Source organism: Alnus glutinosa, chromosome 3 (genome assembly GCF_958979055.1).
Source record: "Alnus glutinosa chromosome 3, dhAlnGlut1.1, whole genome shotgun sequence".
Lineage (NCBI taxonomy): Eukaryota > Viridiplantae > Streptophyta > Magnoliopsida > Fagales > Betulaceae > Alnus > Alnus glutinosa.
Genome location: NC_084888.1, coordinates 2,111,067 through 2,132,453, shown reverse-complemented (window position 1 = coordinate 2,132,453; position 21,387 = coordinate 2,111,067). Strand labels below are relative to the sequence as shown.

At 36.8% G+C, this 21,387-nt stretch overlaps 2 protein-coding genes across 3 annotated transcripts in view; one reads left to right on the top strand and one right to left on the bottom strand.

The window, feature by feature from the left end:
* Window positions 1-835: 835 nt before the first annotated feature.
* On the bottom strand, window positions 836-2,476 carry LOC133864671 (protein JINGUBANG). The gene has a single exon (XM_062301071.1). The coding sequence runs from the start codon at window positions 2,370-2,372 to the stop codon at window positions 936-938; it is 1,437 nt and encodes a 478-aa protein (XP_062157055.1). The 5' UTR covers window positions 2,373-2,476; the 3' UTR covers window positions 836-935.
* Window positions 2,477-9,864: 7,388 nt separating this feature from the next.
* The window catches only part of LOC133863733 (uncharacterized), a 53,151-nt gene continuing 41,628 nt past the window's right edge, over window positions 9,865-21,387 (top strand). The window contains exons 1-4 of one of the 2 annotated variants that reach the window (XM_062299805.1): window positions 9,865-10,341; window positions 10,457-10,553; window positions 10,863-13,135; window positions 15,453-15,567. In XM_062299805.1, the coding sequence (XP_062155789.1) occupies window positions 10,061-10,341; window positions 10,457-10,553; window positions 10,863-13,135; window positions 15,453-15,567 (2,766 nt within the window). In that variant the 5' untranslated portion in view covers window positions 9,865-10,060. Of the gene's footprint in view, window positions 10,342-10,453; window positions 10,554-10,862; window positions 13,136-15,452; window positions 15,568-21,387 lie in introns of both variants that reach the window. The other variant, XM_062299803.1, reaches the window with a different exon arrangement.

The following is a 21,387-nucleotide window of genomic DNA, read 5'->3' as shown; positions in this document are numbered from 1 at the left end:
GTGTTACATAGAAAGAGCCTAAAATCTTGCTTGGGTAGACTTTGTTTTAGAACTATTGTGTATCACCTTAATTTGGAGGCAAACAAATGACCTTTTGCTTGATAATACTCCTCGAACGGAAGAGGATATAGTGGCTCGTACCAAGTAGAAAGTTCGAGCTAGGATTTTGGCTAAAGGTCATTTCAAGTGTCTAGATAAGCACTTAGCTCTTGTGTATAGATGGAAGTATTTGTTTGTTGTTTAGATCGACTTGCTGCTCTTAATTGATGCAGTTGTCCGAGGGTAGGTGTTTGATCCTTGGTTGGATTGTACGTTGTTCCAGTTTTAACCGGAGTGTTGTTTTGACTGTGTTGGTTCTATAAAAGATTTAATTCATCAAAAAAAAAAAAAATACAATAATTAGCCATTTTTCACATTTTTCAGAATAACTGGTATCTTTAATTTGATTTCGATGGATGAGTTATCCAATTTGATATCCATTCATACTTCGTCGACTGAACCTAATTACCACAAGCAAAAATGCATCCAATCAACGTTCACTTTATAGTGAGAAATACGTACACTAATAATATTCACAAGAATAATGTTAAATTTATAATTCTTTTACAACTTGTTAATACCGGCCAGCACTCAATCATCAGCATATAATTTGTGTTGATTAAGCTGCGTGACTTCATGAATTACCAATTAACCCGTGCCAGCAATTTGTAAAAGAGACGTACGTACGTACGTAGATTAAACATTACTCTCTTCACAAACCACACTCCCTGTACTCTCACATTATTTGACCAAAAAATGAAACTTACAACCCAATTAAGGTACGTTATGCAATCAAATTGACCATGCGCAAACAAGCTATTTGATGGTAGCTAGGTAGTTTTAAATATGAAAAGCGAGTGACATCGATCAAATTCACACACGTACACACAATGACATCATTCATCTAATATCTTTTTGAGCTCGGCCAACGTTCGACCAGAGGAGGAGGCTGGAGTACTCGAGTTCAGAGTCGTCGGCATATCTTTCTGGTCGACTTGATTGTGTGACATCGTCGGCGTTTGTTCCGAGACCTTCCACATCTTCACAGACTTGTCCAAACTGCCACTATACAGAATCCATCGCGGCTCGGCGCTCGTGGATTCGTGATGATCCTTTTCCACTGCCAAGCACTTCACAGGCCCAGTGTGGCCCGTCAACACCGACAAGCATGTGTGCTCCCCCTCCGACGTTCTCTTCCACACGCATATTCCCGTGTCGGCGGATCCGCTGAACACTAGGTTCCCAGCGGTGGCTAAGCATAGCACTGCCAGTTTATGGCCTCTCAAAGCGCCGCCGTGCGAGAGAGCCTTCTCGAGCTCCCAGAAGTTAACAAGCCCGTCCGATGAGCCAGAGTAGACGAAGGTGGCCTCAGGGTTCACAGCCAATGTTGTCACCGCGCACTCTTGCTTTAACAACGTTTGCGAGAAGAAATGTTTCGTTCCTTTCCCTTGTAACTCTCTCCGCCAAACCTTGACGGTACCATCAGCCGAGCCAGTGAATACCAAGCCACCAAAACCCGCAACCAATGAATTCACAGCATCTTCGTGAGCATTGATTGATTCCAAGCACTTGGAGTCGGATATCCGCCACACTTTAAAGGTTTTGTCCCAAGAAGCCGAATAAAGGTAAGATCCATCTTCGCTCAAGCTAAGGCATGAGATGGCATCGCAGTGCTTGATCCACAGCACGCTACGGTGGCGCCTCACTTCCACGTAGTTCTTGGGCTTCATCGAGCTCTTGAGATAATCCCTCAAAGTCGGTAGCGTCTCTACACGCTTGTGAACACTCCTATTCCTCGAAGACACCTTCCAAACTCTGATCTTCCCGTCCTGATGACCCGTAAAGACCCTCTCCCCTCCAATGACTATCGCTTTAACCAACCCGCTATTCGATTTGAAACCCGAGAACTCTTGCTGGTTCTTCCAAACCCGAACGTTTTTGCTGTCAGACCCGGTATACAGCAAGTCCCCAGAGGCCGCCAGTGAGTATATATGCCCTTCTTCGCGGACCAGCGAGCCCATGAGCGCGTTTGGTAGGGCATCGGACGACGTCGAAGGAGGAAGAGGATTCATGTGGCGCGACCATGGGGACTTGGCGAAAGGTGACGTGGACGTCGACGGCTCGTACTGACAACCGTCGTCCAAGACCATTAGAGGGTCGGTCACGTCGTAGTTAGCTGGATTCGCCCCCATAGGTTGATCATGATCGTCCTCATCACGAGGATCGTCAGGATCACTGTTCTTCAGCCTGTCAAACCTTTGTCCTCGCTTGCTGCTGCTGCTGTCTTCCGAGAATATACGGCGACCTCTTGACGTGCTTCTCATTCTATGCATCTTATATAATCCAAGGAAAAAGAACAACCCCAAGAACAAGAAAAAAGGGAGTTTTGTATAATACGTATCTAATACAAGGAGTAAAGAGGAAAACCAGGTTTTAAGGAAGCCGAAAGCTTAAAGACTAGAGAACAGTTAAGAGCGAGGCGTGGATCTTAAAGTGCTTTAATTTCTTTTTGAGATTGATACGTTACCCACAGCGAGCAATTTCGTTATTTTTGCCGGGAAATTTCCGTTGGTCGGTTGGGCGGTCCTTGAGGTTGAGGTTTTTCCTTGTCTAGTCGTTTTCTTACAGGCAACTTTCCGGTTGTGGACTGCCTAATCACGTCACGCCACGTTGATGTGCAACTGGGAGTGAAAGCAGTAAAATGATTACAATGTCCGGTTCCTCAAACGGAGGCACCGGACATGTGCGGTTACAGACAAGAGCGTTTGAAGAACGAGCTAGGAAAATAAAGATATTAAGGAAATTTTGGCCTTTTGACCTGGTCTTATGTACTAAAGTTAACCAATTGTCTCCCGTATAAATGTGGCAAAGAGGATCTTTAGGAGCCAGTTGGGTACGTAACAAGCCAAAACTTAACCAATTATCAATATATATATTTTTCCATTAACCTTCTGAGATCCGACAAATTTGATAATAAGGTTGAGTTTGTTTTTTTTTTTTTCTTGAGCAAATAGAAGAAGTGTTACAGGAATAAAAAACTGTGGCGAGCTCCCAACAACCCAAAAAAGTGTTTCATTTCCCAAGTGATAAGACAATATTAAAATTATTAATTAAAACTGAAAATTTGATAAAATCACAATAATGTTATATGATTGATTATTCAATAAATCGAAAGCAATTTAAAGATCTAGATCAAACAAACACCAAGGACCTAAGGTTGATAATACTTTGTACTATAATATTATGATTAAATTTGTCATTTTATATTCGCTTAAGATTTTAGAATAACTTGTACTTTACTAATTTGATTATTCTTTAATACGTGGTTTCTAAAATGAGATATCATATGGTTATATTAAATCATAACGTATCTTGAACTTTTGGGATGAGTGGTTATTTAATTTTGTATATATTAGAGTATATGTCATGAATTTAAACATTGTCTTTATCATTCATTTTCTATTTTAATTAAATATTTATTAAAGATAGTTTGAGCTCACATGTGAACAAAAATTCAAACGGTTAATTAAATAGTTAAATTTACATTTTTTTTTAAAAAACTTATATTTTTATAATAAATTGTGATTTAACAAATATGCTCATAAATATATACTAGTTTCTAAAATGAGAGAGAGAGAGAGAGAGTTATGGATTTTTTTTTTTAACAAAATAATCGGAGCTAGAAATGTATTAATCTGAAGAAGTTCGAAGGCAAATACAGTTAATAGAGGCACATCAACACCCTACACACTAAGTCAAAAAAATAAATAAAAAAATGTGGCGAGCTCCCAACAACCCAAAAAGGTGTTTCATTTCCCAAGTGATGAGACAATATTAAATTATTTAAAACTGAAAATTTGATAAAATCACAATAATGCTATATGATTGAAAGCACCTTTAAAGATCTAGATCAAACAAACACCAAGGACCCAAGGTTGATTATACTTTGTACTAGAATATTATGATTAAATTTGTTGTTTAAGATTCGCTTCAGATTTTGGAATAACCTGTACTTTACTAATTCGATTATTCTTTAATACGTAGTTTTTAAAATGAGATACCATATGGTTATATTAAATCAGAACGTATTTCAAACTCTTGAAATAAGTGATTATTTAATTTGGTATTAGAGCAAAGATCATGAATTTAAACATTGTCTTTGTCATTCATCTTTTATTTTAATTATATATTTATTAAAGATAGTTCGAGCTCACACGTGAAAAAAAAAAAATAATAATTGTTAATTAAATAATTAAATTTATATTTTTAGAATAAACGGTGATTTAACATGTATGCTCATAAAATATATACTAGTTTCTAAAGTGAGAGAGAGTTATGGATCCAAGTCTAACCATGGATGATTATAAGGTGATGGGTTACTTAAAAAAAAATAAAAAATACATTATCTAATTTCTATGGGGTGATCACTTGCACCAAAATCGTTTGCCCTGAACAAGTTTCTCAGGTACGGTTCGTTCTCTTTTTCGTTAAGATAACTTGGTCTCATGCATACGCTACTTTAGATATGAGTGAGCAAATTATCCGCCTATCGCTTACTAAACCGCCATCGACCTCCTACCGACTAATTTTCGGTTCGGTAGTCAGTATAAAATTTTATTTCGAAAGCCGGTTTGGTAACCGAACCGCATTTTATTCCGACTGACTAACCGAACCGACATAAAACGAAACGATGTCGTTTTAGTAAAAACGAAACGTTTGATCCTATTTTTTTCCTTTAAAAAAATTAAAACAACGTCGTTTCATTACCCATATTAACCGATTTAACCGACCACTTATTAACCGCTTTACTGACTTAACCGGCCGCTTATTAACTGCATTACCGACTTAACCGACCGCCTATTAACCGCTTAACCAACTTAAACCGACCGCTTATTAACCGCTTAACCGAAATAAATTCACCGACTGCATTCAGACAAAAGTTGATTAACTGATCGAATTAACCAACTTAACCACTTACCGAACTGATGCCCACCCCTAACTTTAGGTGATTTTGATAACTATGATAATTGGTTTAATATTTCTAACAAAATAAATTCGTAATAGTTGCAGAAGAAAACAGACAAAAATAAATAAATAAAAACAAGTACAGATCACTCGAAATGCAAGCTGAAGGCGCGTCGGAGAGTGCTATAGAGAGCTCTTTATGGAATAAAAGGTATAATTAGTTTTTTTATTTTTATTTTTAAAACAAAAAATCAAAAGGGCGCAGGGGGCAACCAACTGTAACTACTCTATCGGGACGTTATCATGGTAACACTTACCCACTGGAAAGGTAAAAATAGTTTATTTGAGACTAATAAATACTAACTCAATTACAGTAGTTACGTAATTAATAATTAACTTAAAGCTATGCCTTACAAACACATGCAAAGATTGGCCCGTGACGGAACCAGGGGGGTCAAGGAGGGCATAGCCTCTGATTTTGAAATTTGTCCTTCAATTTTGTTTAAAAATCATGGATTATGCAGAATTATTAATAGCTTGAGTGAACAAACTAAAAACATAATTGGAAGAACTTTTATTTTCTTTTCTTTTTTAAAAAAAAAAAATCTAAATAAATGAGAGAAGGTGCAAAATATAAAATATGGATTGGGTACTCTTTGTTATATATTGATCTAGTTACACACTTAGAAAAGTAGAGGTATAGAATAAAAACAAAAAAAAGAAAATAAAAGACAAAAAGAAAAGAAAATAAAAGATTTGATACTTCGTTGGACTTTCAAAATTGAGTAAGGTCTATTTCATAACTAAATAATAATTTATTTTATTTTATTTTTATTTTTTTTTATGAATTAAAATCTTGGAAAAAATACAATTTAGCCTTCTAAACTACTACCATTTATCCGGATGGCCTCCCAAACTATTAAGGCTTGCATTTTGGCCTCCCAAACTATTAAAACTTTTGAAAAATGTCAATTTTGACAAAATATCTCCATAAAACCCCTGTTATATGTCATTTTTTAAAATTCAAAAAAATTCAAAAATTAATAATTATTATTTTTTTAATTGCAATTGACCGGAGGACACGGTGCTTTTTTTCAGCATTGTTGTTGGGCATGATGCACGCCTGTAACTCGACGAACTCGTCCCCGCCTCTACGAACTCGAACATGGCTAATTTCTTATCCTTCGATGTCTATGATATTGATCTTTCGAAGATTATGAATGATTATAATCTGAATTTTGTTTTGTTACAAACGACGAGTGAGTCTATCATTGTTGTGGAATACCTCAATCGGTTTGTGAAGGATAAATTAGCAACCATGAGCTTGTTCGTTGATGTTAATATCCATTTTCCTATTTGTAATTTTTTGGCATTCAAAACGTTGTCCAATAGCTACCTGGGGCTTAAGGATCATAAGCTTTTCTCTCTGGTGGAGAATATTTTATAGAGCGGAGCGAGCTTGAGCTCGACCGAGATCAGCAAACTGATGATTGCGAATTAGAACTTTCCGAGTCGAGCTATAAAATCGGTCATCACGACGTTGCAAACGGACGGTGACCGGAGGGGTGTCAAGAAGATTGGATTGCTGTTGGGAAATAACGCCACCTCAAACACCCATATTTAAAAAATAAAAAGAAAAAAGAAATAAAATTTCAGTTTATTTATTTATTTTGATTTTTTATAGAATTTTTTAATTGAAGAATGACACATGGCAAGGGTATTGTAGGGATATTTCGCCAAAATGAACATTTTTCAAAAGTTTTGGTAATTTGGGGGGCTAGAATGCAAATCTTGATAGTTTCAGGAGCTAAATTATATTTTTTCATAAAATATTTATAAACCAAACTCATAAGTACAAACTCTCTAGTCAAACTAGATACAAGTGTTCCAACTAGATACAATCAAACTGCAGAATCAGCTACAATCAAAATAGAAAAAACCCAATAATTATCAACTGAATTATAACAACTTAGACTGCAGTTATTCTTTTTACACAACCTTAAATTATATTGATGTTCTCATGGGGATGTTGAAGTCTAAAGTAGAATAATAAAGGCGAAAACAAAAGATATAAAAGAACACAAAAAATTACAGGTGATTTGGTGTTCGATACTTATGTTTACCACTACGAATCAACCCATTTTTTCACAAGCATTCATATTGACTATTCCTCTTTTTAATCTTCAGCTATACAGTAACAAAGATCCTCCCATTGTAGCTTGGGGGGGGGGGGGGGGGGGGGGGGGGGGGTTGAATGCTGAGTAGAGGATAAGATTAGAAAATTCCTTTGACAAGAAACGGCCGTTTAATAACTCCCTTCCCCTCCCCTTCTCTTATTTTCACCTCTAAAAAAAAACATAAACTTCAAAACATTATTAACCTTTTTCACTTTTTATATCACACCAATAATTTTTTTTCTTCACTTTTCTATATAAATTATTTATACTTTATATTACATTAATCACTTTTTACTTTTAATCGACAACAAAAAAAAAATTTCATAAGGAGAGAGAAGGGAAAGGAGGTTATTAAACGGGCTTGCTCCTGTGTGCTTTTTTTATGGAGTGAAACTAAGGAAAAGGACAATAGAGAGAGAGAGAGAGAGCTTTTTTGATGGAGTAAAACTAAGGAAAAGGATAATAGAGAGAGAGAGAGAGATGGGGATGTTGAGTACAGGATAATATTTAGAAAATTTCCTTTAACAAAAAAACTAACTCCTGTGTGTTTTTTTAATGTAGTGAAACTAAAGAAAGGGAAGTGAAAGTTCAAGTAGACATTAAAAGTGCAAGACTACTGGAAGCTTCCTGCAGCATTTAGTAAGATTAACTCTTGATAATACAATTGTGATACATGGAGTTAAATTTTTATATTAAGTGGGTGGATTATGAATATATTGTCTAGTTATTAAGTTTTATTATTATGTGAGACTGTAATTTATAAATAATTTCAATGTCATTCAATATTCGAACCCTTTTCTTTCTTTCTTTCCTCCTCCTTTTTTTTCTTTTATTTATTTTTTTATTTTTTGCCTTTTCTAACCAACCTCTTATACTTGAGTTCTAAATGTGGTTATCAACGTCAATTTGTCTAAATTTTTATTTAGTTATGCTTTTGTATCCGAGTCACATTTTGCCACTACGATTTATAATCAAATTCAATAAAGTTAGATATTCTACAAGCTCATGTCCATTATTTTATTGTGTAAAGTGGTTCATAATTGTCACTTTGGACAATCATTTTTTAATTTATTTTTCAATATTAAATTAAAATAATTATTTGTATAAATTTTTAAGAGTAATGCTATAAATTATATTTTTATTTCGTAATGAAAAATAATGACTCTTAATTAACGTGTGTGTGATCAATTGTGCAACAAAATATTAAATGCGAAATTTAAAAGAGACAAATATTTTGTTATGATGAAGTGGAAACTTTTATTAAGAGAAAAGCTACTTTGAGGCAGCCAAACCCAATAAATCTACTATTTAGAAGACAAAGCTAGTTATAAGGCAGTAGTACTCACATAACCCGATGCAGCAGTTGTACCTCTAACTCTGACACATACCTATACGTGAACACTTCTCAACCAGACCTCCTATCTGAAGAAGTTTTTAATGGATTCCTTTAGCTTATGGGTCCTCCATAAACTATAGTTCAACTGAACAAATCACACAACACAAAAACTCTAAGAGAGCTAGCAAATCTAACAATTTCTGCCTAAACATTCTCTCTTAGCATACAATAATTCAGTACTGAATTCTCTAAAAAATTCATGCCTAAAAACCTCTATATATAAATTTTAGAAGACTTAATACAATACTGATTCAGAGTTTTCTGGGCGGCGTCCGAACCAAGACAGTGGGTGTCCGGACGGCAAGCAGTAACTGAATTATTTTCACGCGATCTCGCGTGTTTCTTCATTAATCTTTAGTCTATGCGCCTGGATTATGTTACTCTAGTGTCCGAAAGGTTGCATGCTGTCTTCACTGGGGTCGGTGTCTACTGAGTTGTTCGGATGCTGCTCGAACACTGATGGACGTTCGGACGTTTCCTCTTGGCGTAGGAACCGACTTTGCTGAGTTGTAAACTGTGCAGAATATTCCTAGACTCCGAAAATTGTCTTATTAATGATTGTGACACTGACATTGCCATAATAAGTCTATTTTCAAGTTAGAGAATTAAACTCTGATTATTCTGTAAAACTCTGAATATTTATGACGTCACTGTTACATCAGTACATTGATATGGTAGTAATTTTGTTAACAAAATGTTGTCAATAAACTAACACATAATACTGACACGACAGTCCAAACTAACTATTATATAAGTTTTTGTTAAAAAAAAGAAAAAAGTTTACATACCCTCTTCAACCTACCACCTAATTGATAATGTCCTCTAAAACTTCAAATAAATTGTCAATGTTCCCTTAATGACAAGAATACCCTTAATAAGAAAAATGAAAAGAAGAAGGAAAAAAAGAAAGAAAGAAAAAAACAGAAAAAAAACTAGGGGTAACTGACTTTTGGCCAAATGAGGGTGGCCGAACCACCCACAAGGCCATGGGGTGGTTCGCCACCCCCAAATAGCTAACAAAATATAAAAATTGATGGAGGGGTGGCAGAGTTACTCTTGATTTTTTTTTTTCCCCATAATTTATAGGGGTATTTTTCTTTTATTGAGAAATTTTGTGGTTAATTTTATCTCTCTGTTAGCCTTAGAGCATTGCCATTTTTTTTTTTTGGTGATATACCAAAATAAAAATAAAAATTAAGAATTGGCATTATGGGACAATTTTGAAATAAAAATGGTATATAGAATTACGAAGCCGCTGTTATCTGTTCATTCAACAGTCTCGGATACTCGGCGACTATATATCTTCCTCTCAGTCAATTTCCTGCCGACGTGCCCACATTTTTGGCAAGGATTGTTGATCCAGAAAGTCAGGGCTAAATATTTTCTCTTTGTTTCCCAAGAATGCTTCGAGCGAAATCATGACCGATTGACCATACACGACACTATTAATTTCCTGAACTTCAATTAGACTTTTATCGGAAAGATGTTCTTGGACAACGTAATTCGACGGAGAGTAGCGTCTCTGTTGCAGCCATGGATGCGAGAAGAGCCGGAGCTGGAGGTCAAGTTAGGGTTTATAAATTCTCACGCGTCAGCGAAGAACCTGCGCTTGAACACTTGGGTTCTGAACGAGTTCATCGACGAGACGGGTCGTTTTTCCTTCAAAGACGTCACCATCGACAGCTTGAGCGTCCGGTTCTCGAACTGGTTCGTCCCTGCCTTCAGAATCGAACTTCAAGGCGTCCATGTGACGCTAGCAGCTGCGTGAGTCATTTGCACTTTCTCTCTGTCTGTGTATGCAATTGTGTGCATGCTTTTTGTGGATTTGGATGTTTTTAATTCTGAAAGTGTGATCGATGTTTTGGGATTTTACTAGAAGGGAGTTGAAGGAGGAGGGATATTCGAGAAGGGTGCGGAAACGAAAGGATTCGTTTTCAGAGGACTTGAAGAAGAAGCTTTCCATGTTTGATCCCGAGGTATTAGCGTTACATATTAGCGTACACTATCAGGCATCAGCTTAGAAATTGCATTGTTTTAGATATTGCAGATTGAAGTTTACAATTCAGAGGCAGAGTTACAATGAGGGATTAAAGCTTCATGTAATGTGTAAATAGGTTCATCTTCTTGAGGATGGGCTTTTAGATGATTATGTGGTCTATCAGAATTTGAGAGAGTTTTCATATTTAGTAGAGTTAACACTAGGAAATCTTTCTATTTAACTCCCCAATGTGGGTTAAAACTTTGCGTATTTATCACTATCGCTGATGCTTTTTACTGCATTTCAGGGTAGTGCTTTGCACAGCGTTCTTGAGGGGATCTTTGTCACCACTTCTTCAAGAAATCGATTTACCACGTCTTTTTTGAATCTTATGCTTAAACATTGTCAGCTTCAGATGCGTGATATTGGTCTGCAAGTGGAGTTCGCAATGTTGAATGATTTGTTTATGTGTTTGTCGGAAATAAAGGAGTTTAATGCAGAATCCCAGTATCTCCCACATGGGTGTCTTCTTAGAGGGCTTTTTGGTGCAATTTTTCTACCTTTGAAAGAAGTTTCTTATATTGTCAGTGGGAGTGGTTTCGAGATTGGCTTCAAGAGAAAAGATCAGATAAACCGTGTGTTGCTTTCAACAGGTCTGTTCACTCACATCAAATTGGATGATCTTCAGCTTGTGGAGTTCAATCTTCGGGTTCCAGAATTAAGCTTGTTTTTTTCTCCAGCTGATCTTTCTATATACTCAGCTTTGGGTAAAATATCATCTAAAGAATCTAAGCATGCTAGAGATGGTAGACAACTATGGGAATTAGCTGCAAGCAAAGTTGGCCATGTAACTTCAGTTCCCAGATTATCATTTCATAAACTAGTTGTTATTGTTAGTCTCTGGCTCCGTTATGTAAAAACTTATGGGAATTTTTTGTCACTAATTGGATATCCTGCTGACATCTTTTTAGAAAGATCTTGTGCCGAGATGTCTAACGATAAAATGTTTTTGAGTTCTATCAAATACCACTGGAAGGTGATCTCTGATATTGAGAAAGAGCTGCCTGCTGAAGCAATTGCACGGGCACGGCGAATTGCCCGTCACAGAGCAGCATCGAATGTTGAATGTGTCAATGATACCAACAAGGAATCTGTTGTCAATAGTTACTTCAAGTTTATTTTCAAGATCCTTCATGTAGTAGCATTTATTTTGAAACTCATATGCAATATGTTCCACCCCATTGTAAAATTATTATGTTTGGGGAAAGTTTTGGCTCAAGATGCAAAAAATGAAGGAGTTTGTAGAACTGTCTCCAAAGATCCCTATGGATGTAGTTGCTTCATTTTGAATCTTGGGAAAATTGTAATTACTCTTTCTCAAATGAAAGCAATTCAACCTTCTGTAAATGAAAAGTTAGAATCACATATTGGGATCTCAGATTCAGATTTCCTTTCGTTCTGTCTTTCAATTGATGAATTGTTATTAATGAATGTACAAAAAACCTGTGAACAGTCCGTCTTTTTATCCTGCGGTCAATTGAAGATTAGCTCATCATCTTTGACAGAAGCTTCTGTTAGGGAAAGCAGTTTGAAAACTTATCCTAGTTCTGTGAAAGGACATAGGAAGGAGAGAGCTAATGATCTTAAATCTATTTTATGGGGTGAGCCTGCACAAATGTTTCTCCTTCCAGAAACTAGTCATACCAGTGCTGCTCATGATGCTGAAGCTACTTGCTTACCGGTTCTGGAGCATTTTCTGGGAGAAATGTGGTTGAGTTGGAGAAGAGCTTGTGTGGAATTTGAAGAAAATGATATTGAGTATTCAGAGAATCCATGCTTTCTCTGTGAGATCAAAAACTCTTTGACATATCCAGGCGTCAAGCATCCAGATTCCGGATTTTGGAAATGCAGTTTGAGTATGGGAAAGTTGAATTTAGCTTTGGGTTTTTCATCAATACTATCAATATCTCTGCTTCTTAGGCAGATAGAAGATGCTTTTAGCTGGACTGAAGACGGTGGTAGAGCAAGGGTTCTTTCACATTCTCAAAGAAGCAGTGATGAACAACAAGAAATCAGTAGCATTGATGAACAACCAGAAATCAGCGAGGATTGTAATTACAAGTACAATGGTAGTGGAATGAAGACAGTATTGCTTAGAATGCTCCCTGAAAAATACATTCAAATTGGGATATTTATTGCTGGTCCTCACATCCGTATGTCATTGAGGAAGGAGCTTGATGGTTTGAATGAAAACATGAATCATACAATTAATGAGGATGATTTTCACCTTGCTTTTGATGTTCATAACATTGAGGTTGCTGTTCGGCCAATTTCCGGATCTGATCCGGCATCATTGAGTGGCTCTCATGATGCTGAAAAGGAGTGTCTGTTGTTGAAAGAGCCTCATACGATTGATATTCCTAAATCAGATAATGAAAAATATGTATCTCGGGGGTGTATTTCCCTTGGATCATATCTGCAAGTTAATGGTTTAAATGCTTATGTGGAAGACTCAACAGACAAACAACAAAGTCAAATTTTGGCGTTAAAGCCCATGACTGTCCAGTTATCGTCTTTCAGGTAGAAATTTGCCCTTAAGTTGCTTTTCACATTTAATGGTTGCTCTGACGAACTCTGCAAAGCCCTATCTTTTATATCTAGTTTATGATTTTCTCTACATTATTTTCATAAGCATTATAAGTGGTGTTTTTTTAGGGTATATGAACTTGCTTTAGGTACTTATCTCAAGAAAAGAAAAGAAAAAGAAAAAGAAAAACTTAAGACTATGACTTTTTATTTCAAAATTGTTTTGTTAGATTTTCATTTTAAAATTAGTTATTAACAGTTCTAAAGTGGATTCTGGGCATCTCTTAGTATGTTTCTGATAAGTTCTGATTATTTAGAAGAGTAGAAAAATCTATAACTGAAAAGTTTATAGTTTAATTACGCAGTAACAAATGAATAGATCTTTAGGTTAATGACCTAAAGATCTGATTATGCTTAATGTGGACCATATGGAGAGAGCGGAATGCAAGATGTTTTAAAGATCATGAAAAGTCGAAGGACGAGCTCAAAAACACTTTGGTCAAATCCCTCTTTAATTGGACGGGTTTTTAATATTTTTTTTTTCTAACTTCTCTCAATTTGTGGAGTTTTGTTCTTCTTTTCGCCTTTAGTGGAGCCTTATCTTTGTATTCATCCTGTGTATTAGGGTTGCGCCCCTCTGCGCTTTTCAATGAAATGAATTATTTAAGAAAAAAAAGAAAAAGCTTAATGACAGTATCAACTATACTTACCTCTCATGATTTGAGTCATGGCTAAATACAGTTCTAACAACCTTTTCAATTCTAAGTGGAATTTTTGAATGTGGAGCCCCCAAGTATTTCTGGAATTTCTTTATAATCAACTATCAGTCTTAAGTTATTGGATGCTACTAATTTTAGGTAGCATAATTGTTGACAAAACTGGCTTCGTTTGGCAAAATTGTTTAGAGGGTGCTGTTTACTTTTTGGTTGTGATGACATAGAGGTGAAAGTAGTGTTTTGTGAGTATTTTGTGTTTTGAGTTGTTATTAATGCTTTTGCTCTTTTGCTAAAAAGCAAAAAACTACCCAAAAAAGTGTTATCAAATGAGCTCACTACTTAAATATATTATATGGTTGCTTCAGTTTAATTAAATTAACGAGTTGTGCACAATTTTAGTTGCGTGCCTGAATTGCTAGTATAGAATAGTGAACAACTGAACTTTAAAGCACCAGTCCAACCTTAGTATGGATATAGAAGGCATGCATTATGGTGTTGATGCCATTGCTTGGCTGGGCTTCACATAGGAGATTCCATTGCCAACTATCTTTGTGTCATATTTAAATTGAATGTATTCTTAATTTTTTTATTTTTATTTTTGCCTAAGGATTGAGAAAAAACGGATGGCCCAGAATCATTTGATCCTGTTAAGTGATCTTAACTTTGTTGATATTATAACTTAGGTAGTTTGATTTTCATCATACATGCAACATGTACTGGATACTTTGTTTACTTGTTTGGGGCTGTTTTTAAGTCATTTTCATGCACCACACAAGAGACCTGAAAGCTTGGAGACCAAAACGATTTAGAAATATGGTTTACATTTGATGCGGGGATTCAATTGTGACGTTTTCTAGTCAGCTACTCGTGCCTTACATTATTGTTTTTTATTTTTAGGAAGTTGATATGTTGCTGGTTAAGTTTTATTCATGTTTCGTAGGTTTTGATGTTAGGGATATATATGTAATTTCTGCATTTTCTGAAATAGGCTGTAGTTGTTACCCATATTTATTAAGTGTTTATATGTGGTTTTTTTTTATAAGTCCTCACCTCAATCTACTAGTCAAACTTTCTTGATATCTTCCCTTTTTAAATTAGTTAAACTTATGAAGCCTCGCGGTATACTTCATGAGTTTCCATAGGATTTCATTTTTTTCCCTCATGCTTTGTTTTCTATGACTGAACTATTCCAGTTTGCACAAGATGTTATGGTCTTTCTTATCTTCTATCAATTTTGATATTTTCCCATGAGAAGAGTACAACATAATTTCATTTTGCTTTGATGAAGTAACATATGAACCCTTTATTGAGACCAAATTATTTTTTGTCATCTTCAGGTCCTCCTTTTCTTGTGGTGCAGTCTTTCTAGGCTGATGTATCTGTTAAAATCTAGCTAAAAATCTTATCCTTTCTGTTTTCTGTTTTCTCATTTGTGATCATGGGAACCATAGAATTAGCAGAAGTAAAAGAAAAAAAAAAACTGTATGCCCGTCTCTTCCTCCAATCACTCACCACTACCTTGGAAATGGAAAATAATATACTGGAAAAAACTTCTGTGTTGTCCTGATTGTGAAAGAATTGTGTTTATATTGCAGGGAGTATCTTCATTCATTCAGTACAACTATTGTTGCTTTCACTGCAGCTTTATCTGGGACAGCTACAGGATTCACTGCTTTATCATATATGGATGAGTTGTATGTTCTCTTTCAGGTGGTTGTGATTTTCTATTGCCTAATCAAATTTGATAAGGTTTTATTGATTTGGTTTAATATACTCGTTTACGATTGCATACCTACTTTTAATGATCATAGCTGTCGTTGAACTTAAAGTTTTCCATTTCTTTATTTATGGTGTTCACCTCTTCTTAATAATGAAAGTAAATTCTGATGGTCTATATCATAACACCTGTTACTTGTTAAGTGCATCTTAAGCATGTCCTCTACTGCTAGCGCTCCTGAATCCTGTAAGCACATTTGCAGAAGAAATTTGTCTTTGTTGGTTTTTCTTTTTGTATATTTTCAGTCGCAGGATGTTTGGTTAATCCAGTGCAATAATTACAATAACTTTAAGGTTCTATATATTTTCAGCAAGTGCCAAACTGTAATTTATGACTGATGATCATTGACTGAAATGACTAAAATGTATCTCTTTTTGTTAACAAGGTTTCAAACTCTAATTGGGAAATTATTTCTATGTTTTTTGAAATGTTGTCTTTGGACAGCGGCATATGTGTCTCCTCTGTCGATTAGTTTTAGTGACTTTCTTGTTCGTTTTGCTCCTTCTAGGTAGGTGGTTCATTTTGTATACTTCCCATGTACTTAGGGGCACATTACGCTTTCAATGAGATTGGTTTATTAATTATGAAAAAAATATGATTGCTGCTTAGAGTATGAAAATAGTTTTTGAAGGTTGCTGCAAGAATAAAGAAATTAACTCAAACAATGTTGCAAACCTTATGTGATGATTGTGTTTTAGATTATGAAATTAACTCAAACAACGTATCTCATGTCTTGCTAAAATTTCTGTTATTACTTTCTGTATAGTTGAAAAGGTCAACCAAGAAAAAAAAATAGAAAAGAGAGGAAAAAAGATTTCAATGTCATTTGCGATTATAAGTAATCAGATCAGCATGTTAATAAGGTCAACCAAGACTTTAGTTGCACAGGCATCTCAGTGCGCCTATTGACCTCCCTTATTAGTATTAATAAAATATGATTTCAATACGCATGTACACTTAGAGTCAGCCAATAAATCCTTTATTACCACCCATTGTATAATTTGTATCCTATAAATTACTGAATCTACTATCTAGACTCATATTCATTACAAAGTCCTTGGCTGTTTTCCACCATCTCTACCTTTCCTCTTTTTAGCCTTCTTGTCCTTTTGGCCCTTTCAACTTTCTGGAAGTGACTTGAGATACGTTGAAGGGGCTACATGGCAGGAAGTGTGATGCAGGAGAAGATTGATTTAGGGTAGATTTTTTTTTTGATAAGTAATTTAAAATTCAATAAAAAGCGCAGAGGGGCGCAACCCTAATACACGGGAAGTATACAAGAGAGCCCCTAAACGGGAGGAACAACTAATAAATTAAGAAAGTCTACAAAAGTAGAAACACCTAGGTGGCAAAGATGGGGTGCTATCCATAGATATAGCGTGTTAAGAAGACGCTTCCTTAATACTACCATTACAGTCTCGACATCTTCAAAAAGCCTCGCATTCCGCTCCCTCCAAATGCTCCACAAAACACAGTGAGGAACTAAACGCCAAACATTTTTTGCTAGGCCATGCCCTTGAGAAGCACCCCAAGTAGTCAACAAACCCAGCACCGATTGTGGCATGACCCATTCAATTCCAAATAAAGAAAACATAAAACTCCAAAGCTCACGGGCGGTGTCGCAATGAAGTAACAGATGATCAATAGACTCCCCCTTCTTTTTACACATACAACACCACTCAATAACCACAATATATCTCTTTTTCGCAGATTGTCATGAGTCAAAATTTTACCTAAAGCTGCAGACCATACAAAGAACACCACCCTTGTCGGAGCCTTAGCACACCATTTATTCTTCCACGGGAATGATGGACCTTCTTTCCTACTAAGTGCTTCATAATATGACCTTACTTCAAAATAGCTCCTTGTAGAGAGGTTCCAAACTAACTTGTCACCCTCTCCTTGTTGAATCGGAGTGGAGTACAACCGCTCGAAGAAAGAGAGCACCATCTCCATCTCCCAGTCCTGGAGTTGCCGCGTAAAGAGAACATTCCAATGAATATTGTCATTATGAACAGCCATATTATCTACCACCATAGCCGCTTTGTTCCTCACCAGACTATACAGAACTGGAAAACAAAGCTTCAAAGATTTCTCCCCACACCACCGATCATGCCAGAAACTGATATATGACCCATCCCCTACCACAAACCGAACATAATTGCAAAACTTCTCCCACCCTTTCCTGATATATTTCCAAACCCCTACTCCATAGGAACCCGACACCTCAATAGAGCACCACCCATCCTTTAGGCTCCCAAATTTGGCGTCAATCACCAAACGCCATAAAGCCTCTCTCTCCCTACCATATCTCCACAACCATTTACCCAAAAGAGCTTGGTTAAACTGGGTGAGGTTGTGAACTCCCAACCCACCTGAATGCAACGGAGTACAAATCCTGTTCCATTTCACTAAATGAAATTTGGCCTTATCCCTTATGCCACCCCATAGGAAATCCCTCTGGATTTTTTCAAACTGATTAGCCACCCTCAAAGGAATAGGGAACAACGACAAGAGATACTAGGGTAGATTTATTTTATGTATGTGTGTTTTGGTTTTCCTTTTCAAATAAGGATTGGGTTTTATATTTTATGAATGTGTGTTTTAGTTTTCCTTTTCAAATAAGGATTGGGTTTTCCTTTTCCATTAGGATTATGTATTTCTTTTCCAATTAGGATTTCTTTTCCTTGTCCTTGTTAATTTAGGAGGAACCTAGCCTATATAAAGGCATCTAGTCTTTTTTTTTTTGATAAGTAATTTCAAATTCATCAATAAAGCGCAGAGGGGCCCAACCCTAATACACGGGAAGTATACAAGAGCGCTATTAAAAGGGAGGAACATGTAATAAATTTAGAAAGTCTACAAAAGTAAAAACACCTAGGTGGCAAAGACTGGACGCTAACCAAAGAAATAGTGTGTTAAGCACATACTTCCTTAACACTACCATTACAGTCTCTACATCTTCAAAAAGCCTCGCATTCCGCTCCCGCCAAATGCTCCACAAAACACAGTGAGGAACTAACCGCCAAGCTTTTTTAGCTAGGCCATGCTCAAAAGACGCACCCCAAGTAGTCAACAAATCCAGCATCGTTTGTGGCATGACCCACTCAACTCCAAATAAAGAAAACATAAAGCTCTAAAGCTCACGGGCGGTGTCGCAGTGAAGTAACAGATGATCAATAGCCTCCCCCTTTGTTTTACACATATAACACCACTCAATAACTACAATATTTCTCTTTCGCAGATTGTCATGAGTCAGTATTTTTTCTAAAGCTGCAGACTATACAAAGAACGCCACCCTTTTCGGAGCCTTAGCACACCATATATTCTTAAACGGAAATGAAGGGCCTTCTTTCCTATTAAGCACTTCATAATAGGACCTTACTTCAAATAAGCCCCTTGTAGAGGGATTCCAAACTAACCTGTCACCCTCTCCTTGTCGAATCGAAGTGGAGTACAACCGCTCGAAGAAGGAAAGCACCATCTCCATCTCCCAGTCCTAGAGTTGCCGCATAAAGAGAACATTCCAATGAATATTTCCATTATGAACTGCCAAGTTATCCATCACCATTGCAGCTTTGTTCCTCACAATACTATACGGAACTGGATAACAGTGCTTCAAAGATCTCTCTCCACACCACCGATCATGCCAGAAACTGATATGTGACCCATCCCCTACCGCAAACCGAACAGAATTGCAAAACTTCTTCCATCCTTTCCTAATATATTTCCAAACCCCCACTCCATAGGAACCCGAGACCTCAATAGAACACCACCCACCCTTTAGGCTCCCAAATTTGGCATCAATCACCAAATGCTATAAAGCCTCTCTCTCCCTAACATATCTCCACAGCCCTTTACCCAGAAGTGCTTGATTAAACTGGATGAGATTGTGAACTCCCAACCCACTTGAATGCAACGGAGTACAAATCCTGTTCCATTTCACTAAATGAAATTTGGCCTCATCCCCTATGCCACCCCATAAGAAATCCTTTTGGATTTTTTCAAGACGATTAGCCACCTTTAATGGAATAGGGAACATCGACAGAAGATACGTGGGGAGATTGGACAGTGTGCTCTTAATAAGGGTCAATCGCCCGCCCTTTGACAAATACATACGCTTCCATCCAAAGGCAGACCCAATTAAGTCATAGGCAAAGAACCAACTCGACAACCCAAAAGCTGAGCCAACCCTTCAACATCCTCCACCTCACCAATAGGAACAATTTCTGATTTTCCTAGATTGATCCTTAAGCCCGATGCTGCCTCAAAGCACAGAAAGATACACCTCAGATGTCGAATTTGTTCTTCTTGCGCCCCACAAAAAATCAACGTATCATCAGCAAAAAGTAAATGATTCACTACTATTGCCTCTGATTCTCTAGGTCCCACTGCAAAACCTGTCTGCTCCAACGCAACAACCAGCATCCGGCTCAAAGCCTCCATAACCACCACAAATAATAAAGGTGACAGAGGATCACCTTGTCGCAACCCGCGAGAGCTGGTAAAGAAACCCGACGGAGTTCCATTGACGAGGATGGAGAATCTCACCGTAGAGATACAAAAACGAATCCAAGCCCTCCATTTCTCCCCAAAGCCACATCATTGCAGTAAGTAAAGCAAGAAATCCCAATTCACATGATCATAAGCCTTTTCCAAATCCAACTTACACAGCAACCCAGATTCCCCCGAACGAATTTGAATATCCACACATTCATTAGCAATAAGCACTGAATCCAAGATTTGTCGACCACCTATGAACGCATTTTGAGTGTTTGAAATAATCTTGCCCAAAACTGATTTAAACCTGTTCGCAAGGACTTTGAAAATAATCTTGTAAATTCCCCCAATTAGACTGATAGGCCGAAAGTCTCTCACATCCAAGACATCAGTCTTCTTTGGAATCAGAGAGACAAAAGTAGCATTGAAGCTCTTTTCAAACTTGCCTCGAGAGTGAAAATCTGCAAAAACAGCCATAATGTCAAGTTTTAGAATATCCCAACACTTCTGAAAGAAAGCCATAGTGAAGCCGTCGGGGCCCGGTGCCTTATCTCCGTTGAAGTCTCTGATGACATCCCATACCTCCTTCTCCTCAAACTCTCTTTCTAGCCAACTACTCTCATCTGCATCAATTGAAAGAAAAGAAAGGCCCTCGACCCTTGGCCGCCAAGAACGATTCTCAAAATACAAGTTTTTATAAAATTGAACTATATGCTCCTGAATCTCCCCTGGATTCCTGGAGATTTCACCATTTATGCTTAGAGAATCCACTTGATTAAATTTACGATGCGAGTTGGCCATCCTGTGAAAAAATTTTGTGTTCTTGTCCCCCTCCTTCAACAACAAAGCTTTAGATTTCTGTCTCCATATTTTTTATTTTTCAATCAAGTTTTGAAGTATCAATTAAATTTTAAGTCTTTCAGAGTTATTTTTTTGTTTGCTTATTTGGGGTAATTAAGGGTTATCTCTTTCCTATTTATTATTTTCTCTGTTCTTGAATTCTCTTTTTTATCTTCAATTCATAGTTTCTGCTGCTATCATATGCTGTCAGAACAATCTTAGTTCTTCCCGGCGTTAGTTGGTATTCAGAGCTTAAGTGTCTTCTTGGGGTGAAATTTTCATCAGCTTTCATGGCTAGTGGTCGTGGTTGGCGGGACATGTTCCGAATGAGGAAGTCCCCTATCATAAACGCGATGTACAAGATGTGACGATTAAAGACTTGAAGAGGCAGGTTGCAGAGTTAACCCAGCGTC